Raw genomic sequence first — 22736 nt, forward strand, 5'->3', positions numbered from 1 at the left:
TATAATAAAAATATCAAGACTCTATAACATAACGCCTTGAGTCATAGAATGAAGTATACAATTATTATTATTATATTAATACTATACTCATTAGATCTTTGCGCAAGCGTACATTCCAATGTATGTATGTAAATAGTAGTTTTTTATCTTCTGTTTCCTTTTGTATAAGCAACTATTTATTAGCTGTTTCTACATAATAGTCATCATACTCCATATATTCGGGCTCCCAAATGACTTGCGAGTTAGCCTTTCTTATAAATATATATATGTATATTTAAATTCTGCCATTTTATAATTTAAATATTTTAAAAAGCCGCCAGAGGAAGAGAGAGAAAGCCCTTCTATTCTTTTTTTCGTCTTCTTCTAGTTTAACGACCATTTCTTCCTTTTCTTTTTAAAGACACATTATGTCTTAGCGTATAGAGTATGTTTGATTATATATATGTATATATATAGTTGGCTCCTTTTGCTTTTAAAAAAATATAAATTAAAAAAAAAAAAATTAGAAAGGGGGGAAGGGGGTTTCATTAGGGAAGAAGAAGAAGAAGGAGCAGCAATAGGGGGAAAGAGTAAAAAAAAAAAGGAAGAGCTCTCATTACGAGCACGCGGGAAACTTTTTTTTCGCGCTTATATACATATATTTAAGTGGCACACAGCAGCCGCGAAGCGGCTTTTTTTTTTAATAATTTCAACCCTCACAAAAAATGGTTCTACTGCTGCTATTATAAGAGCCATAGCGGAGGACGTTTCTCCCTTTTTTTTACAACTAGTACTTACTACTACTTTGGTGCGTGTATCATATTATTGTGAATGTTTTTTTGTTTTTGCTTTTTTTATAAAAGCGAACGAATTCTGTCTTTTTCTTAGTTGACAGTCGGTTTCCGTGGTGGTTGGTTCCCCCCTTCGTTTAATTATTATTAATTACACTATATTAATTATTATTATTTCACTAATCGACCTGAACAATAAACACATAGAGTCCGCTAATTACATAATATCCCTATCAGGATTTCACTTATTAAAAAAAACATAAACAATATGAAGTCATAATTACAAAAAAATAGTGAGATGTAATCATCAACAGTTTTTTCGAAAGCTCATCTTCTAACCATTTAAAGACTCTTGATCATCATTCTTTATTTGTGTCGTCGTAAGAATCAGCCCAACCTGTGTCACCAACAAGTCAACGTCTTTCAAACTCTGTTTAGAATACCCAGTGTCAAGGTAAGAAAGGCTTTATTATGTATGTCCCCATCATTATGAAAGCAGAAATTAATTTTTTTAAATAATCTTCTAAATAAAGAAAAGGTTTGTGATATAAGACACGTTGAGTTTGTTTTCCTTTTCTTTTTTGTCATAAGGAAGCAGATGGGTTTTGTATTTCTTTTTTATTCTTCCTCATATGAAAAGAAAAGAAGAAGAAAAAGTAAAAATAGGATCATATTCTTCTTATAGTTATTAATATTTTGATTAAAACTATAAGAGGTTACATATTCCGTCAATACGGACATCATTCGGGGACTACATATTATATATAAATAATCATTTCCATTTGTTCTCACATTACAAATAAATGCTTTGTTTTTTTCCCCTGAGTCATTCAAAAGAAAATAAATAATAATAATTATTATTTTTCCCTCTTAAGATCGGTGGGTCAATGAAAACCAGTCTCTTTTTAATCTGCTACATTCATTAACTAATGTTTGTACAAAGAATGAAAGAAAGAACACACTAATAGAGATGGATGAGGGAAAATAGTTTTTCTTGTTCCCCCCCATTTTCTTCTTCCACTCCTTGGTTTACCAGAGATTAAATAAAAAACAAGAAAGAAAAGTTCTTTTTTTTTAGCTGTATATGTTTGCTTTTTTTATATTGGAACAGCAACAAATTTAAAGTGAATTTGGGAATGGCTTTCATAATGATGGGATCCTTTTATTTTTTTTTTTCTCTAAAAAAATGAATAAAGTATAATTGAGTTCACAAAAAGAAAATGATATTTTATTTCAGGGAATGAGTCGTTTCTCTCTTCGAAATCGACGAATGACACTCAAAAGAAAAATCAAAAAATTATTCCCAAATCTTGGGAATTAACTTTTCCATACCTTCAGGATGGGATAAGAAATCATTTAAAAAACACTACTTCAATCGGTATAAAGTTCCTATTACTTACAACTACCAAGTCACATACCTAATCAACGTTTATAGTTCCTAACAACTTGTCTTTACGTGTTTCATCGCATTTACATATAACAATATTACATATATTTATTTTTTAGCGAAAAAAAAGTTCTTATTTTTATAAAGTTTTATTTTGTATTCGTCATGTCAGAGATATCAAATATTAATAACACTACTACTAATAATAACAACAACGGCAGTACTAACCCACAACAAGAGCCACAACAACACTCATCGAACAATGATGAAACTTCCTCTTCCTCTGAAGAAAAACGTCCTGAGGATGAAGGGAACAACAGTGCTTCTAAATTTTGTGAAGATGTTGCCAAATTTGATGGTAGAATAGTCTATAACCCTGATGGCTCCGCCTACATTATCGATGGAGATGATGATGACAATGCCAGCATTCACTGTCAAGAAGGCTCAATCATCGAAAAAAGATCTGGTTCTGAGACCGGAGATGGTGAACACAATGTTTATCCTCAAATAGCAAAAGCCATCTATGTTCATCAAAATCGAACTCAACAATCCTATGAAGAAGACACAAAAAGCCCTTTAATTCATAGCTATCGTGTTTATAGTCTAAGAGGTAGTCACGAAAAAAATTGTAATCAGGAGGAGGATCCAGAAGAAACACTCAAAAAAGCAGGGCTCGGAGGAGCAGTCACTGTTCCGATCAAGCCCATTCTCATGTGCTTCATTTGCAAACTCTCTTTTGGATTTGCAAAGAGCTTCATCAATCATTGCTCCTCTGATCATGCCTTGGAGCTTCGTGAAGAAGAGCGGAATATCCTAGACATAAAAAATAGCTCAGCTATAATTCAAATCGTGGGTAAGGACAAGTCTCCCATTGTGTCTTTCCTTGAACCAGATTTGAAGAAAGAGGAGGATACTAAAAAACGATTCTGCAAGGAAATGGATGCTCCTTCATCTCTGTCCGATCCTCAAAGGATGCTAAGTCCTTCAGCAATTAAAGGAATTCTTTCTGCTGCACTTAGCAATGCTGCCGCTGCAGCTGCGGCTGCAGCAGCAGCTAGTAATGGCCCTACGGATGGGGAGAGCCCTCATCCGATGGAGTTTCCTCCACACTTTCCTCCTTCAAGTTTTCTTGATTCATTAAGCCCAAGTGTACGTAATTCTTTATTAGAAATGAATCGTCAAGCTAACAATGGGAGATCCTCCATTTCGCCTGTAACATCAAACTCACTGAGCTGTTCACCCTCGCCCTCCCTTCCTCAATTACCACCTGGTTTTGGTGTTCCATTAACAACCAATGCCAATATGCTACAAGGTACAACCATTGGAGCATGCCCTGATCATGTTAATGGACGCCCAACTGGAGTAGAGTGTGGTAAGTGTGATCTCATTTTGAAAGCATCTCATATGCCCGGTGGATTAGCATGGAATGCCGCACGTAATTCCTGTAAGACTCTTAAATGTCCTAAGTGTAATTGGCACTATAAATATCAAGAAACATTAGACATTCACATGAAGGAAAAACATCCAGAAAATGAAACGACCTGCATTTACTGTATCACAGGCCAACAACACCCTCGGCTTGCTCGAGGAGAAACTTATACATGTGGATATAAACCCTATCGATGTGAGGTCTGTAATTATTCCACCACAACGAAAGGGAATCTCTCGATCCATATGCAGTCAGATAAGCATCTGAATAATATGCAAGAGCTACAAAATGGAGGCGTTGTATCCACTCCGGATGGGAACAACAAACAAATACCATCCTCAGTGGGAGGTCCCTTAGGGGGGTCTCCCTTGATTCCTAAACAAAAGCCTTCTTGGCGTTGTGACGTATGTAATTATGAAACTAATGTAGCCAGAAATTTGAGGATTCATATGACTTCGGAGAAACATACTCATAACATTATGGTTCTCCAACAAAACGTTAAGCAAATGCAGCAACTATCCGGAGGAGGACCTCCTCCACCACCCCCTCCTCATCCTCTCATGTTTGGCCCGGGTGGTCTTCCTGATCCGCAAATGCTCCAACTTCAACTAGCATCTGGTATTCCACCTTTCAATCCTGATGCTAAGCAGCAGCAACAACAACAACAACCCGAAGCTGCAATGGCTGATTTAGCCTATTTTCAAGCTGTCATGATGCAAATGATGACTGGTGGACAATTTCCTCCAGGACCTGTTCCTCCAGAATTTTCTGGATCTCCTAATTCACCTATGAATGAAGAAGCAATGGAACCCCCTCCAGAGCCTGCTGATCCGAACCCAAAGTATTTATATACATGTTGTGTCTGTAGAGAATTTGGAGCTGATAATTTAGAGCTTCTCTCTCAGCATTTAACTTTGGACAGAACCAAGACTCGGGAACACGAAGTAAGTTTGGTCATTGGAGGAAACTACATTTGTAAACTATGTTCCTACAAAACAAACCTCAAAGCGAACTTTCAACTCCATTGTAAAACAGACAAACATCTTCAGAGATTAAACCATGTGAATCACATCAAGGAAGGAGGTCCATCCAATGAGTGGAGACTCAAGTTCCTCAATGTCACAAACCCTGTTCAACTTCGGTGCAATGCATGCGATTACTACACAAACTCTCTCCACAAACTTCAGCTCCACACTGCAAATCAGCGACATGAGATCTCTACTGTCCTTTTTGCACATTTAAAACTATCCGAGAATGGAATACCAGAGGAGCGACGCTCCTACTCCTGCTCCCTCTGTAAATTCGAATCTCCAGGCAAAACAGGGCTCATGGTCCACGTACGTTCCATCAAGCACTTACAAATGGAGCAAATTCATCAACTGCAAAAGAAATCTGAAGGAAACATGAGCAATACGGAGATTGGTGAAATATTTCAGGTACTGGAGACGATACCAGAGTCATCACTCGAAGAAGTACAAGAGAGATCCGAGTCCATTAGAACTCTACCCTCTACATCCAATCCTGGAAACAACACATCCAATACGTCATCCTTCTCAACGACAGGGAACTCAGGTAAATAAACAGCATTATAGTAACATAGCGTACACATTTAGTATATTTTACGAAGGGTTAGACAGCCCCCCTCTCCGCTTTTATGTTTATATTTAACGGTCCTTGGGGTGATGTGTGTCAAAAGTATTATTCTTATTATTATGAGTTATTCCCCCCGAAATATATGTCTGATTCTCTCTCACCCCCCTTCCCCCTTCCACACTCTTCTTCTTCTTTTGTAAAAATGATTTATCAGAAGAATTACATTAATTAATCATAATTATTATATATAAAGACGCGACTATAACTCGTATAGTAGAGTAATAATAATATGCCGATCTCATTATATAAAACGAATCAGAGAAGAGCTCTATGTATTGATAAGAATATACTATATACAAATAATAATTATAACAATACCCTCCTACAAGACCAAGGGATCTTTTCTCTTAATGAATTCTCTCTCTCTCTCTCTCAAACAAACTTATTCATATAATAAACAGACAGAGAGACATAAATATGTACAAAATAAACGTATCGAAGTAGAAAAAAAAATATATATTTGTTTAATTCGGAAATGAAACGACATTTTTTTTACATGAACAAAAATAAAATGATATATCATAATAATTTCTGTGTAAAATATGTATTTTCTTATTCTTATCAAATAATAATAATTATACAACTAGGGAAAGATGGAAAGGAAGTACATACATTTTTACATAATTATATCAAATAATTTAATTGACGGTAAAACCAACCATCACAGTAGGAAAAACAACATGAAATCTGTTTATATAAATGTATAAATATCCGCAATTTTTTTTAATACTTAAAAAAAGATCAGTGTATTTAAAAGGACACAAATTTTAATTTGTGCTAATAGCTAATTGAATAAAGAAGAAGGAGTGAAATTGTGTGTGTGTGGGGGGGGGGGGAGAAGTGGGGCGTCAATCAAATTAATTGAAGACACAATTAGATTACAATGGGCGCTCATTGAAGGAGTATATATTTATAAAATTAATCGTCAATTTTTCAATCAAAAATTGTTACATGTTATTATGTTTTTTCACTTCTATTTTTTCTTTTACATAGTATTAATAAATACTGACTTTAGCCCGAATAGAAGAAGTATCATCTCTAATTAAGAGTCTACATATGCAAGGCATACTCAATTAAGAGGAAATACTTATTCACTCGTATAAGTATGAGCATACAAATTCTAAGGCGTAAAGAGTCTGGAATGAATTACGAATATAAATAATAATAAAATATTTGTATGTACGTACAAATGTGTTATAATAGCGACCCGTGTTCATTTTATTTTATATTTTTAGAAAGGGGTTCTAATTTAAATACAAAATAACGTGTTTACATACTTATGTTATATATATATATATTGTAGAAATGAGTCCTCATAAATAAATCGAGTTTCATTTAGAAGGGGGGAACATCCATTTGATTAAATAAAAAAAGAGTATTCTCATATAGAGCTTATTTATGTAAATATAGGCATTGATTATTTAAATCTAATTAACCCAAATTAAATTCCTTTCTGAGTTACATACTTGCATGTACAGTGCACATATATGGAGTTGTATTAGCCACATCCCTTCTTTTTCATCTCAACTAACGTCTAAACAAGAAGGCATAAGCAAAAAAGAATTAGTCTGATAGTTGATATTTTTTAGTGCATTAACTTTCTAGATATTTATTAGGTCAATAATACCACAAAAACGCTGAACTGTGTGACGCAAAATACAATAAACGAGAAAATAATTGATACTTGGACGAGATTATATTAACATGTAGACAATCATAAATATATGAAACGACGTAGCTCAATGGACAACGCGCTTGGTAGAAATTATTCTCTTGCGTTAAATGTGTGTTGGTTCGATACTCGATTATTCCTTGAGAAGGAAATATTATAATTAATGTATATGGGCTTCAAAGATAATTTACAGGTCAGATGGAGTAATTGTAATACTATAACGTTTACTAATACTTAATCAGTGCAACTCCATCTAACCAATTAGAAGAACGTTAACAAAAAAAAGAGTCATAAATCTATTCAAAACAGGAGCAAATACATTTCTATAATCATTCATTATAAAAGAAATGGATATTTTTGTTGAAACTCGGGGTTTCAAAACCATTGGAGTCTGTTTGCAGTCTGATGTTCCATCTAGTATATTGAAATTATTTTTATACATCTTGTTTAAACTTTCCTTTAGTATACAGACATTGATATTAATTTGTGATAAAGTTTATTTAAATAATACAAATTTATCCCTACCTTTTTGTCCTCACATTCTTTTGTAGTAGATGTATTTTTGCGAGAAAAAACTTTCGGCCGGGAAATACAAAATCATAATGAAAGAAAGAATGATAACCGTTGATCACTATTACGCAGAATCGTTGATATCATAACGGACATCATTTTTGCATAAATTGTGAAATATCATTTTATATTTCATCTGCCTTTTGATTGATATATATATATTCAAAATATATTTTTTATGCCTTAATTACTTTAAAATATATGAACGTACATATTACGGCAGATGCCTTATCTTTTTTATTCTCTCTGTCTCCACCATCTAAATGTACTTTTTGTGTAAGCATAAATGTATTTTTTACATATATTATTCTCTTAATCGAATTATTCTATTGAATTATATATATTATTAACCATTTATAGAAATAAAATGATACAAAAATCTTCTAGTAATAATAATAATAGTTACTGTTCCACCCAGAGTCGTTGTGTTATTCAAAGGCAGATGAAATACTATAATTTTAAGAGAATGTGAGAATGAAGCCTCCCCCTGCCCCCCTTCCCCCTTCCTCTATTAAGCCACTCAATTATATATGTGCATAATAAAGTATTGAATAACGATGAATTCTATTGCACTTTTCATTCGATATATTACTCCATAGAGATCTAAAGGTGCCCCTTGATATCGAACCATGATATTAATACTGATACACTCGGTGCTTCGTTCTCTCTCTATATTAAAGTAGCTTGAATTTATTTGTTGTACAATAATCTGTTTTATAATTGCAGTCACATTAGTTTTTATCTCATTCTTTGGGTCAATTTAAATGTATTTAAATTTTGAACTTTTAAGGTATCAAGTCAACATTTCAGGTTTTAAATCATTTATTTTTTCCTCTATTTGTCAAAACTATAACTTAATTTAAATAATTTAATAGGAAAATGGAATTAGGCGCCATATTTTGAGGTGTAATAAAAGAAACGTACATAATTAGTGATTATAAAGGTTGTTAAAAATAAAATCCAAATGTCTTGATATTTCTTTTATTTGTCAACCGAGAACTAAAGTTCAAAGTTACATGCTTAGAAACCATATTCAGGTTTTGGTTATGTCACCAGAATGATTTTGTTCGATTTAAAGCTATTACTGGACTTTGAATTTTAATAATCAACTGACAAATTAAGGAAATATGAATGATTCAAGAACTCTTAGATTATTATGCCAAAATCTGTAATACTAGTACACCCATTTGTCTACTTTTTAGAATAAATTGACCCAAATAAGTAGACAGGCATTATTATCCTTTATTTAAAGTTCTGGAACAGTCTATCTAAGGTACACACAAAAATATTTCTAAGCATGAACGAACATCACCGAATATTGGTTTCCTGTCTTAGTTAGTAAGGATAATAAGTAAAAATGAAGTAATAATCTCGTAGTCGTCTTATCATTATTAAAAGATTTTGTATTGTTTTATTATTTTTAATCCTCTATACACATAAAAACATAGATTGTCCAACAGGGACTATCTGCTTACATACATACATGATAATAATCGTATTAAGGAATATCATAATAAATAATACTAGTTACTCAGCAGTCGGCAGAGCTCCATCTGTAGGATTTCTTCCTTGATTGTACCGGTGTTTCATCCCTCCCTCCAAAAACATTAGTATGGCCTCTTTTGTCAATGATAGCTTTGGCTCATCATATAGCGCATTTAAATATATGCAATATTCACACACACTAATTCCCATATTTACTTGTTTTTTTCTTTTAGATGAATCCAAAGGATCCGATCCAGATGGAAGGATTCAGCGACAAAGTCCTCTCCACTCTTCTATTTCCAACACCACGACTACCACATCCTCCTCCTTCAATTCAACAGCCTCTACTTATAATAATAACAACAATAGTAGTAGTATTAGTAGTTCTAGTAATAAGGAAGAAAAAGTATATAATCCTTCAAAGAAACAAAATCCCACTCCCTGCCCTCTGTGCCAAGAACCGTTCCAGGAATACTCTACACTAGAGGCCCATGTCGCATCTATTCATTCCGTTAACTCTGAGGGTCTTCAACGACTTTTACTGCTCATGGAGGGCTCTCATTGGCTCAATAACAATCAAAATAACCGATCTTCCTCATCATCCTCTCTCATTGAAGAGGACTCTTCTAAGGGTATGTGTTACATCACCATTTCTAATATTCATTTTGTAAATACCTACAATCATATTTTGTTCTTATTTTAATCTTTTTTTAGGGATGGATACTTCAGAAGATAAGACGGATGACCTTTTGATCGATGATGATTCGGAGAAGAAAGGATCCTCCTCTTCCCCATCTGCTATATCAAGAAAGACTGACAAAGGTCCAAACAACTATCCATTGGAAAAGTATTTGGACCCGAACCGCCCTTACAAATGTGACGTTTGTAAAGAATCCTTCACACAGAAAAATATCCTTCTAGTTCATTACAACTCTGTAAGCCATTTGCATAAGTTGAAACGAACTATGACTGGCAAACCAGAGTCATTATCTGCTTTGTCTTCTCCCAACGAGCCACTTCCTGCTGGAACAGCTCTTGAAGCTGCATTAGGTAATATTATGAACAAACAAAAAGACATTGATGATGAAGTTAAGCCCTTCAAGTGTAATATTTGTAAAGTTGCCTACTCACAAGGCTCTACTCTTGATATTCATATCAGATCCTTGCTTCATCAAAATAGAGCTTCCAAACTCCAAGAGCTTGCATTGACTGGTCAAATAGATTTGAGCAAACCTCTCATTGAGCAACCCGAATCCTCCAAAATATCTCCCCTCTTAGCTGATAGGAAAATAATTCAAGATTCCTCCATGAGTCCAAAGAGCTTAAATTCCTCTGGGAATTCAAATCAAATCTCTTCTCCGAACAACATTAACTCAGCTGAATCTCCTCGCAGTAGCCCCCTCACACATATTCCTCCACCCTTTTATAATCCACCAGTGTCCTCATCTGTACAAAAATCCCTAAATGACTTATTTCTTCCAAAAGGAGGACATGTGGGAAATGAGAGCTTCTCTTCTCAACAGCAACAAATTGCAAAACTCCTACAAGCTTTTCCCGGACTTGCTTCTCCAAATAGCTCCTTCAATGATGAGAAATCGTGTGGATTTTCCTTTGCGTCACTCTCACCTGATAATAACAAAAAGTCATCCCATGTTCTGAAAAATCTTCTTCAAAACTATGGGTTTGAGCTTGTAATGCAATTTAACGAGTATCACCAACGACGTCGCCTCGAAGAAGAGGAGAGACGTAGGAAGAAAGAAGCTGAAGAGGCGTCTTCATCTCGAGATCGAATCTCAAAATCTGACGAAGAGTCACTACCGGCACCAAAAAGAGCTAGAAAGGATGATTATAACAAAAGTGAGCCCTCTACATTTATTTCCTCAAATAAGAAAGAATATGATGAAGGAGCAGAACAACGTAGTGAAGAAACACAAAAGATTCCTTCCAGCAATGCTCTTCCTGAACTAAAAAAGTCTATTTGTCCCATTTGTAAGAAAGAGTTTTCAAGTATTTGGGTACTCAAGGCACATAGTGAAGAAATCCACAAAGATGCTGTTCCTTCAGAGTTTCTGGAAAAGTTTGTCGAGGAATTCAAATCAAATTTGGAAAAGAAGGATGGTGACAAAGTCACTCCAACCTCGACTGCCTCCACGTCTGTGACGCATCTTGAAAAAATATCACCAATCAAGGATCAAATACCTAGTTCTTTCTTAACACCAGAAAAATCGATGGATGAAGGTTTCCCTTCTTCAACCTCTGGTATTCATCTACCTGAGACATCCACTCCCAAGAGTAGATCCTCAACTCCCTCAATAGCTGCTCCTGTTGATAGTGATTCATTGTCTCATAATAACAGCAACAATAACAACAATAGTATGAATTCCCACAATAATAATTATGGTAATAGCTCGACATCATCCCAACATCAAAATCCAATTCCAACTTCAACCCCAGATATGCAAACCGTTCTACAACAGGCAATGCTCTCTTCTTCAACAAATTCAGGTATTAATCCTATGATGTTACAAATGGCTCAATTACAAGGTATGAATCCCCTTATTGCCATGAATCTTCACCCTCCACTCATTCCGCCTGCTATGCTTTCAAATGGTAATAGTGGAGGAGAAGGAGGAAGTCCTGGAGTTGGCTCTGATCGGGTCAATCTTTTATCTCAATTACAAAACTCTTTTCCTGGAATGATGGATCCTCATGCCCATCTTCTGAATCAGTTGGGATTTGATCCAAAACTAATAATGAAACCCGGATCAGATTCTAGTTTACTCATGGACTTGAAGAAACAAATGCCAGGAGGAATCGATCCCAAGCTTTTGAGTATGTTTGTTTCATCTGCATCAAAAGACGGAGGAACTGGAGCCTCCCCATTTCCACCTCTTCCTCCAAACCATTTACTGAATATGAGATTAGATCCGAAACTTATGTCGAATCAACCTGGACCTGACCCTAAATTACTTCTTCAATTGGCTCAGGGACTAGATCCTTCAAAACTGTTGCCTGGAAGTGTTGCTAATGCATCACAAATCCAATCTGGCCTTGGGTCTGATCAATCTCTCGCAATGAACTCTTCGAAAGCAAACACAGTATTCCAACAGCCTGAGCAACAAAAGAGAGCAAGAACTCGGATCACAGATGAACAACTCAAGGTTTTAAGGTCTAACTTTGATATCAATAATTCCCCAACAGAGGCAGCAACTACCAAAATGTCTCAACAAACAGGACTCCCTCCTAAGGTGATTAAGCATTGGTTTAGAAACACACTTTTTAAGGAGAGGCAGCGAAATAAGGACTCTCCTTATAACTTCAATAATCCTCCTTCCACAATGCTAAACTTGGAAGAATATGAAAAGACTGGTGAATCCAAAGTGACAACCTTAAATGTTGATGAACAAAAAAAGTATTCACCTCCTTGCTCGGAAAGAAGAATTTCTACTGGAGGGGAATTAGATGATTCATCTAAGCCTGTAAATGATGAACCCCGTGGTTCTCCAGCACTAACTACTCCCCTTAGCACACCCTCATCCACATGTACAACACCAAATAGTGGCTCAGACATTCTCCGAGTCAAAAAAGAGGAACACTTAAAAAAGGAGACCGATGATGTTGAGGCACCTCCAGTCTCATCATCCTCACTAACATTATCCAACATCCTCGGATCACAAATGAATAATTCACATCCAGCTAATTTTTTAACTTCTCCTTTTTCAAATTTTGGAGGGGGCGGGGGAGGAAGCGGAAGTGGGAGTAACAACAGCCCTTTAGGAGGCGGAAGTAGTGGTTTTCCAGACTTTCTTAATCCTTTAGGTAATATGATGCCAGATAAGTCCGGCTCAAGATCCAGAAGTCCATCTGGAGGAAGCTCGCATAATCAAGGCAAAAGAGCCAATAGAACCCGTTTTACAGATTATCAAATCAAGGTCCTGCAAGAATTTTTCGAAAATAATGCCTATCCAAAAGATGATGATCTTGAGTACTTGTCCAAATTATTAAGTCTGAGCCCTCGGGTCATTGTGGTTTGGTTTCAAAACGCTCGACAAAAAGCTAGAAAAATCTACGAGAACCAACCCCCCATTGATCCAACTGAGGATGGAGCAGGGAGGTTCACAAGAACACCTGGATTAAACTATCAGTGCAAGAAATGCTTGCTTGTATTTCAAAGATATTATGAGCTCATACGTCATCAAAAACAACATTGTTTTAAAGAAGAAGATGCAAAGCGATCAGCTCAAGCTCAAAAAGCAGCCGCTCAAGCTGCAGCTCAGTTCTCAGGACAATCTCCAAATAATTTCAATGTCAATAACTCAACTCATTCTGAAGATTCCAACTCAAGTGGAGGTGTTGCACCTCTTGATCGATCCTGTATTGAATCCCCGATGTTTAATCAGAGTTCCTTGGTTTCTGACAATAATCATCGTTCCTTTGATGCTTCAGAGGATTGGCCAGGGGAAAATAACTTTTCCATGTTTAGAGGGAAAGAGGAAGAGAAAAAAATCACTCCATCAATGTTTGATCAACTAATACGAGAAGATCCCTTTTCTAAATTTGTAAATCGGCAGTCTTCTCCATCATCGAATTTTAGCGGTGGTGGTGGAGTAGGAAGTGGGCTTTTTCCAAATTATCCTCCTGTAACTTCAACCCCCTTTGGAATGAGTAATCGTGATCGTGACTCAGATGATGTGGACACTGAGAGTATTGACAGTTCTCCTTCATCATCTAAAAGAAAACTTTCTGAAGATGGAGATTTTTTAGATGATAAAGATGAAGCAGGGCAACCTCGTGACAAACGTTTACGTACTACCATACTCCCTGAACAATTGGATTTCTTGTATCAAAAATATCAAGTTGAAAGTAATCCGAGCCGTAAAATGTTGGAACAGATAGCCAATGAGGTAGGCTTGAGGAAAAGGGTTGTTCAAGTTTGGTTTCAAAACACTAGGGCTCGAGAGAGAAAAGGACAGTTTCGTGCTCATCAACAAGTCATTAATAAAAGATGTCCCTACTGCCCAGCTCTCTTTAAAGTAAGATCCGCGCTAGAATCTCATCTAGCAACGAAACATTCAGATCAATACACAAGAGGAGAAATAAACATAGACGCTCTCCCAGACGCTGAAGGAGGTCCTCCTAGTATAGATGAAGGAGACAGTCGTTCCATATTAGGACATCCTTTGACTCCAACTTCTTCTATTTCTGGCGGAGGGCCCATTGGAGGAGGAGGGTCGGACCTTGAAGTCTCAATGCGAAAGTATTATGAGGATACCATGAAAAGATATATGAATGATCTCCAAAGTAATAAGAGGACACCCCCACTTCCAAATGTATCCTCGTCGTCTTCCCTTCATCATACAGATGTACATGTTGAGGCCAGTCTTCCATCGTCAAACCACCATAGCAATAGTAATCAAGCCCTGGATTTGACTGGTCCAGCTCTCGATTTGAGTGGTGGAGGTCCTAAATCAGAGAATGCAGATAGTTGGGATGAGGGATCTGAAAACCAATTAGACACAAACCATAGTTATGATGATGTGGATGGAGAAGAAATGAGTTCTCTGGGTGATGCTCAAATTTTTCGCAATGGAGATTCCTCCATGGCAGCCTCAAAACGGTTCCGAACACAAATGTCAAGTCTTCAAGTTAAGATGATGAAAAGCATTTTTACCTTTTACAAGACTCCTACCATGAACGAATGTTCTGAACTAGGGCGACAAATTGGCCTCCAAAAGAGGGTTGTACAAGTCTGGTTTCAAAATGCACGAGCTAAGGAGAAAAAGGCTAGACTTTTGTTACAGCAAGCCACAGGAGTAGAGCCAGATAGTCCTCCCCTTCCAACAGAATGCTCAGTCTGTAACTTTAAGTTCACTCAACAAATCATGCTCCAGGATCACATTTTCCACAAAAGCCATCAGGACAATGTGAAAATAGCAATCACAGAGGGACGTTATGATCCAGAGTCTCCAGGCTATAGCTTAAATCAAGTTCTTCTCTCTTTGAGTGATGGAAAGCAAGGATTGTGCGAAGAAAAGAATGATACTCCTCCTCCTTCAGGACTCAATAACTCAGACCCCCAAAATAACACCTCACCCCGTATCTCTCCTTCGCATATCTCTTCCAAGCATTCAACCTCACTTCCAGACAATAACAATCCTGGACCTCACCTTCCTCAAAGTTCAGTTGGAAATCGAGACGAGATGGAAAAGACTTTAATGCAACAATTGTACGGAGTTGGGCATGGGATATCCTCTTATCCGACTGGAGTTGCAACTGCAAATCCCTTTCTTCATCCAGCCATGTTTTCAGCCACAGGTAAGTGCCTTCAGATTTATTTATGCATACGAATGTCCATACACAAATAAAAAAGCTCGAATTCTAATAACAATAATCAAAACGTAATTATTGTTTGTTATTTTATTGATAATAAGTATTGAAAGCATATTATGTACTATACACACAGACGACACAGGGTAGAGAAACTCGAGAGAGACTGAGTTTCCAATGTGCATGGCCCTCATAATAATTATGTTTAATGTGTCTTTTTAAATGTGGAAACTTTTTGTCTCTCTTTCACTATAATTATTATATGAGTGTATGCATGTATTTATCAACGAACCAGAGAGAATAATAAAGGTATCATTATTGCCTTTTAATTTTATATAATAATAATGGCCGTTTTATCGAAATAAAGTAAGAGAAAGGAACATAGAACACACATAGACTGGAACCCGTAATTTGAGGGGGGTTCATTCATGATGATTGAATTACAAAAACACAAGGAATAACAGCCATTATTTTTATAATAATAAAACGTGTCTAAGCTAAAATAAAAAGTCTTGGTACTTTCTAATTAGACATAACCATAAAATACATTTTATGATATCGGAAGTACTTTATTTGACTTGTGGAAAAGCTAGCTTCTAGGTTGGAAATATTGTATACTGTATATGTTAAAAAGACGCTAAGACAGGAAGGAAGGAAATAAGGACAACTTCCCTTTCTCTCTTTTTCTCATTTGTTTGTTTGTTTACTTGTCTCTGTCTTTAATGAATAATTAAAATTTATCCTCGTAGTCAGTAAGATTTCCCCTTCGGCTCACTCCTATTTCATTCCCCTCCCCTGTTATTAATACGCTAAGAAAAATAAGACGAACAAAAAGTAGAGAAATACATAAATATTTTGTGGTTAAACTTTTCCCCTTTCTTCAGCCAGAACCGCCAAGAAAGTAAAAAAAAAAAAAAAAAAAACTCTTGCATATCTACACCTTTTTTTTTTTTTTTCTTGTGATCCCTTCTATATAAAACAAAATTATTATTATTATTATTTGAGATAGAGAAAGCTCAAAAAAGAAAAGAAACTGAAATGTCTTTAAAAATATTTACGGGTATATACATTATTTTGCCCAACTGGGGGAGCAAATTCTTTGTTTTTAATATGATGTGGATAAGGCACAGTTATATAATATTACATTAGAGGAACCATTGTTATTGTTATTGCTTCATAACTGACCTATCAAAAGCAGATGAAGACAATTTTATAAGAAATTAAATCGTGTATATACATATATAAGTATGTCAGGAACAGAAGTATATATTTTCGAGATTTTGCGATTTTTAATAGCACTTTTCCCTTTGTTTATATATCTCTTTTACCCAAAGAATAAGGGAAACACATTTCCTTAATTAAACTCCGTCCTCTTTCTTGACATACGTCATTAAGGTGTCCTTCAAAAATTATGCCCCCTTCTTGGAGAAAGAGGGGGGGGGGGCGGAAATGTTCTGACTCCTCCCTGAAGAGTGCTTTCATTTTATGTATAAGAGGTGTAGTAATGAATGAGGGTAATTAGTTATAGGGGGCTCATTTGCTTTGATAATTAATTATTGGTTAATGAGTATTCATATCCTCGTACAAATATATATATATGTAATCAAATAATAAAGTACATTTGAAATACAAGTATTTTCTGACATTTTGTACTTTATGAAACCGGAAGAAGAGAAGAGTAAGTATGTAAGAAAAGGGGGAGAAGAAGAAGAAACAAGAAGTAGAGGAAGAAAGAGGTTGTGTGTGTAGATATATTACCAACTTTTTTTTCTGCTTCCCGTACTATACTACAGACAAATATGTATCTATATAGAAAGCTATTTCCTCTTTAAAAATATCACGGATGTACCTAATATCACTATGCATATGAATGATATAAAACCATTATTTTTCAATAAAAAAATTCCTTTTCTTCCTCTCCTTTTCATGAACTCTGTGTTAAAAGTATCACTCTTTAATCCAGGTTGGAATTCCTGGAATATAAGGTCAATATGGTTCTACTTTTCTTCAAATTCTTCGTTTGTATACTTATATTGTAGGGGCACAAGCTATGACCTTGAATGCCATTAGACCCCAGTGACCAAATAACAATATAAAAAAAATGTCGTTATACTTGTGGTTTATTAAAGATTCCTCATTCCTTTGTAGGAATGGTTGTTTTAGCACCCGCCAGGAAGGATTTATGAGACTCTTTCTTTGAGAAGGTTATAGATCTTTTAGTAGAGACTATTTGTGGAGAGGGATAATGAGTTAAGCCAACTAATTAAATCATCATCCACTGCTTACTTGATAAGACCCTACTATCCCTATTACGTTTGTTGTCCAAGTATTCCACTCCATCTGGAGCTCCTGATACCTTTGATTTTGAACTTTTATATATATTCCCAAACGAAACATGGACGCCAACCAAAACAAAGAACAACAAATGATAGATAATAATGTGCATTTAATCATTTCAAGGTGATAAAATGAATTATTTACCGGGAATATGAGAATTATTATTGAAAAACATTTTCTGCCAAATTACTATTTTTATTATTTCAAATAATTCACTTTGATTAGTATTATTATCTTTGTTTGAATTCAAGTGATAATCATAGAGTTTGTAGTTGTTATTATTACTACTACTTTTGACAGTACCTGAGCCAAGAATAATAAAATAATAATTCACTTCGTCAATTATTATTACAAATGTAATAATATTTGTTTATATATATACCTATATAGGTATGCGTGTGATTGATAGTGTTGAATCGATGTAATAATTATCGTAATATGTACTATGTATATCAATTCACCTTATAGATTCTACGCGGTAGTAGTGGAAGTATCTTAATTAGAAATATATAAAAGATTCTACGGAGTCTTTACCAAAAATATGTGATATCTCTCCCCTTTTTTTTTTTTTTTTTTTTCATTCTGAGGTTCTTTCCTTCTTACCACCATCACATTCCATTCCTTCAAACTCCCACTGAGCATTGAACATTATGGAGGATTAAGTAGAAGAAGAAAAAGAAGATCTAAATGGTTCTCTTTTTCTTATTCTTGAAAAAAAATAAAAAATAAGTAAGATAAAAAAATCTACATTTGAAAATAAAATACAATTATTTTAATTAAAATGTTGGGAACGTTTTTTTAATGGGTTTCGCTACATAAATGCAGTGGTTTTGTCATATATATATAGATATAAAATCTTAAATATGCTATATGTACTTATGTTATTTTAGGCCTATACATTTTCTTTGACGAATAATTAAACATGAGTGACTCTTTATGAAATCGAGATTTTTATATAGAGAATTGCATTTTTAAGTATTTGAAACAATTGAAGAGAATGGAGATAAATATTATTAAAAGATTTGTATTTTTGAGAATTAAAGACAACCTTTCAATGTTTATCAGATGTGGTGCCATACTATAACTCTAATTGGTGCAGTTTGTCCAAATTGGGTATTTGGAACCGAATTTATTCCGGAAAAATCAATATTTTTATTAGCTCTATGTTTTAGGCGGAAAAAAAAGTGCCTTCTACCTTATCAGATCTGACCCCTTTGGACTATTATGTATGAGGAGGCATCTTGGAATGCACATATGTCTGTTGACTCCTTGAAGGAATTCATTCAATTCTCAAGCGAGTGGTCAAAATGGACCAGGAGCTCCTCATCAATGTCTGTTCAGTGCCAAGTTGGAAACTGTGGCTTGGAGCTTGAGGTGGTGGTTTGAGTGATGCACTTCACTATGTACCCTGTCATGCAAGAGCAAAAGATTTGTGAGCTGCTTTAGTAATTTTGGGAATTAAATTGTCCTTAATCCTTTAATTTTACGGATTTAAAATTCCCACTTTTTATATGATAAAAAAATGGGGCCATACTTGAGGCCCCTACAAGGGGGTAGCGACTGAGTATACTCCCTACGTATTACGAGGGTTGTTTGAAGAAAGTACAAAAGCACTTATAAATATGTATTTCTTTTATTTGCTGACTGCAATTATGAAACAGTCTAATGTAGCCCCTTACATAAGGGGCCTTTGACTTATTAATCTTTACATAAGCATTAAAGAAATTATTTCATTTGATTCAATGAGAATATTTTAAGACTTAGAAAGGAAGGTAGGCACATGTTTACGATGAAGAAAAGAAGGTAGGGGGGGGGGGAATCACACTTTAAGTACTTAAAAGATCGTACCAAAAAAAATAATAATCGTATTATTTGAAAAAAAAACAAAAAAAAAACTGTACCATCATCTTAAAAATTAATTTAAATAAGTAGTTGTAGTATTATTATTATGTATGGAGAATAATAATTGTATTACTAAGCCAGATTTGACATCTTTAATTTTTTATTTATTTCAAGTGACTTCATATTCAAGTATGGTTCATACTTATTTTGTTTAAATTTAATGAACTGTTTTTCCTTGTTATTTTCTTTATTTATTTATTTAAAAACAAGGGGAAAACATCAATAATTAATTTCATGTGATCAATGTTTCTTTTTAAAGTGGTTCCTTCGACCTCTTCCCAACAGGAGTAAGAATGATAATAAGTAGAAAAAGAAATAATAATTAAAAACAACCTTTTTAATTATTGGAAGGAATTTTTGTGATTTTTTTCTTTTTCTTCTCCATGCTGTTGTTGTTGATCCTTACCTAGGTTGTGGAATAATAGTGATGAACCTTTGCTTTCTTATTTTTATTGGATGTTTAAATAAAATAAAAAATAAACTCCGATAATTGGATGTTACTGAAAACTATAATTTTATAATTTATACTTGTTCAGTTTCGGAAAGCAATATTTTATATTTTTTCATATTTTAAAACAAGAGCCACTCGTCTTATCATAGTAAAACGCAATTAAATATATGTTTGTTCCTCGGGTACATAAGTAAGAACTAATGTTGTTTGGTAATTCGTTACTAGAGAGATAGCGAAAAACAGGAGCATTTAAATGATAAATTTGCTTTTAAAACCAGTAACAGTCCTGCAAAAAAGCTCTATATTTATATCGAGATTACGTCATAAAATAATTTGACCACTGATGATGTAACTCAGTACTTCTAAAAAAAAAAAGTAAATAAATAAACAAGAATGAAAATTGTCAATTAAAAAAAGTCATTGCATTTCTATAGAAGCCCCAAGCAAAATCATTGTGGGAACCAATATAACTCTCCATTAGTAAGTAAACGTCTTTTTGGTGAACTGAGTAAAAAATACAACGTATTTAATTTAATTGATAAACAGTTGAAGGATAAACGGTAATTACATCGTTCAATTTTTGTATCATTTTATTATTGCAATTCCATTCACTTTGCTATTGTCAATATAAATGAATATGCCAAAAATACTTTTCTTAACAAAGCATCAAGTAAAATAATCCTTATTTTAAAATAATCTTAAGAAGATGAATTTGAGGTTTCAACAAGATATAATCTGTAATTCTTATAGTAAACACTTTAGATTTTTATTTGTGATCAACGTTTTTGTAAAACACTCATTACTTTACTCTAATTTTAAGAATCTAATTAGAAGCTTTGGCTTTTTCATAAAGTAGCGTGTATTATATAAAACAATAGATACAATAGTATGTTTTTTTGTAGCTACTTGTCCTTCTTTAAAAAAAGAAAATCATGCAAGAAATCAAAAAGGAAAAACAAAGGTAGGAATTTTAAGCAAAACATTTTATAAATTCACAAAACCTCGATTAAATACTGCCAGTTGTACGAATAAATACTAAACAAGACATATCACGATAAATAAAGAATGGTATATTATCTGATTTAATGTTTCAAGAGCATACTTACAAGTATTGACGATAAAATATAGATTCAAAGGAAGAAGAAGCATATTTATAAATATCTGGGTATATAATATTTAATATTGTGTTCATCCTTATTTAATTCAGTTCAATTTCAGTCCGTTTCAGTTGAGTCATAGTACTGACAGTCTTAAGGACCGTTCCTAAGACTGGAATGAACTTGACCGAATAAATATAGACCAGCACAACACTAGTTCTATCTCATTTCATTAACGGAGGGTTTGCTTTATGTGCGTAATTTTGTTCGGATTGATATACTTGCCTTATAAGTCATACGACTATAGAAATACCAATATTGATATTGTAATAATGCTCGTAAAGACCCACAAATCTACTATATTCCTCTACTTTCTTCTTACATGTATCTCCTTGGTAAAGGAGTTTAATTATTGTACAATAATACATTCAAAAAAATGTAACTCATTACTCATCAAGACTCTGGATCAAATAAAAGGAACTTAACCCCATTGTCCTTTCACTTAAACATAAATATATTTTTCCATTCCATTGTATATATATTTTTTTTTTTTGATGGATCATTCCTATATATACATATACTACTAATAATAATAACAATATTTTTGGCCAAAACATCCATGTACTATTATGTACATCAAACAACAAACTTGATTAACAAAACCATTGGCAGGAAATGGAATTAATTAAATAAGTACTCCCAAAAATGATATTATATTGTGTGTCTATGTGACATGCGTTTTGTAAACAAATGCCCACTTACAAATCTGACAATGTATACAATTTACAACTCTAAATGAAATATTTTCTCTTATAGGCAAGTAATGGATGGATTTACTTCTCTTCTTTCTCAGCTAATTAAATCTACTAACTACTACTGAATAACAAACTAAAAAATCACAAAAAAAAAAAAAAAAAAACTACTCTCCTTCTTCCTACACCCCTCACAAAATGGGCGCCTCAAATTTTGTGCAATACATCATTTCACACAGTACGTCATCATGAAGAAACAAGTTTCTATATTACCTTCATACCTACCAACCCCGGTGAATCATCGTGTTTTATTTTGTTTTTTAAACCCATTACTACATAACTCCTATAACTATTAATAATATATACTGTCCGTAGTTAAAAAAAAAATTCCCTACCAAAAAAGATACAACTCTTATATATAAAATTTGGGGGGGGAAAAAGTTGTAATAATAATAATTATTAATATTAATATTACTATATATAACATATAAATTTATTTATTTATCTACCACGGTTCATAGTTCCTAGAAATCAAAGTTCCTATTTGATCAAATGTTAATTCATCTTCAAATAATCGAGAAATAATGTGATATAAAATTGTACCCAGTTTAAATGTAAATTAAATACTAATCGGTATACAGTTCCTATACAAATACTACTACGGTTAATAATAATAATAAACGTATTTCTCGAGAGGATATTCCTTACCTAACATACAATATTAATTAATTAATTAACATTTGTTCGTACACTGAAGAGTTCCTGTAATTTTTAAGTGATGTATGACTGACCACAAATTGTATTAAACATAATAATTTGCGTATATATATCTATAAATAAATATTTACTTTCTTATTTCTATTATTCCATTATCCATTGTATATTCAAATAAAATCAATACGGA

The 22736-nt window shown here is 34.0% G+C and overlaps 1 protein-coding gene across 1 annotated transcript; it reads left to right on the plus strand.

Annotated features, from left to right (window-relative positions):
- Positions 1-718: 718 nt before the first annotated feature.
- On the plus strand, positions 719-22036 carry LOC121117783 (zinc finger homeobox protein 3). The gene is made up of 5 exons (XM_040712276.2): positions 719-1224; positions 2008-5158; positions 9200-9598; positions 9681-15281; positions 21897-22036. The coding sequence occupies exons 2-5, from the start codon at positions 2323-2325 to the stop codon at positions 21902-21904; spliced, it is 8844 nt and encodes a 2947-aa protein (XP_040568210.1). The 5' UTR covers positions 719-1224; positions 2008-2322; the 3' UTR covers positions 21905-22036.
- Positions 22037-22736: the final 700 nt, after the last annotated feature.

Source organism: Lepeophtheirus salmonis, chromosome 5, assembly GCF_016086655.4.
Source record: "Lepeophtheirus salmonis chromosome 5, UVic_Lsal_1.4, whole genome shotgun sequence".
Taxonomy (NCBI): Eukaryota; Metazoa; Arthropoda; class Copepoda; order Siphonostomatoida; family Caligidae; genus Lepeophtheirus; species Lepeophtheirus salmonis.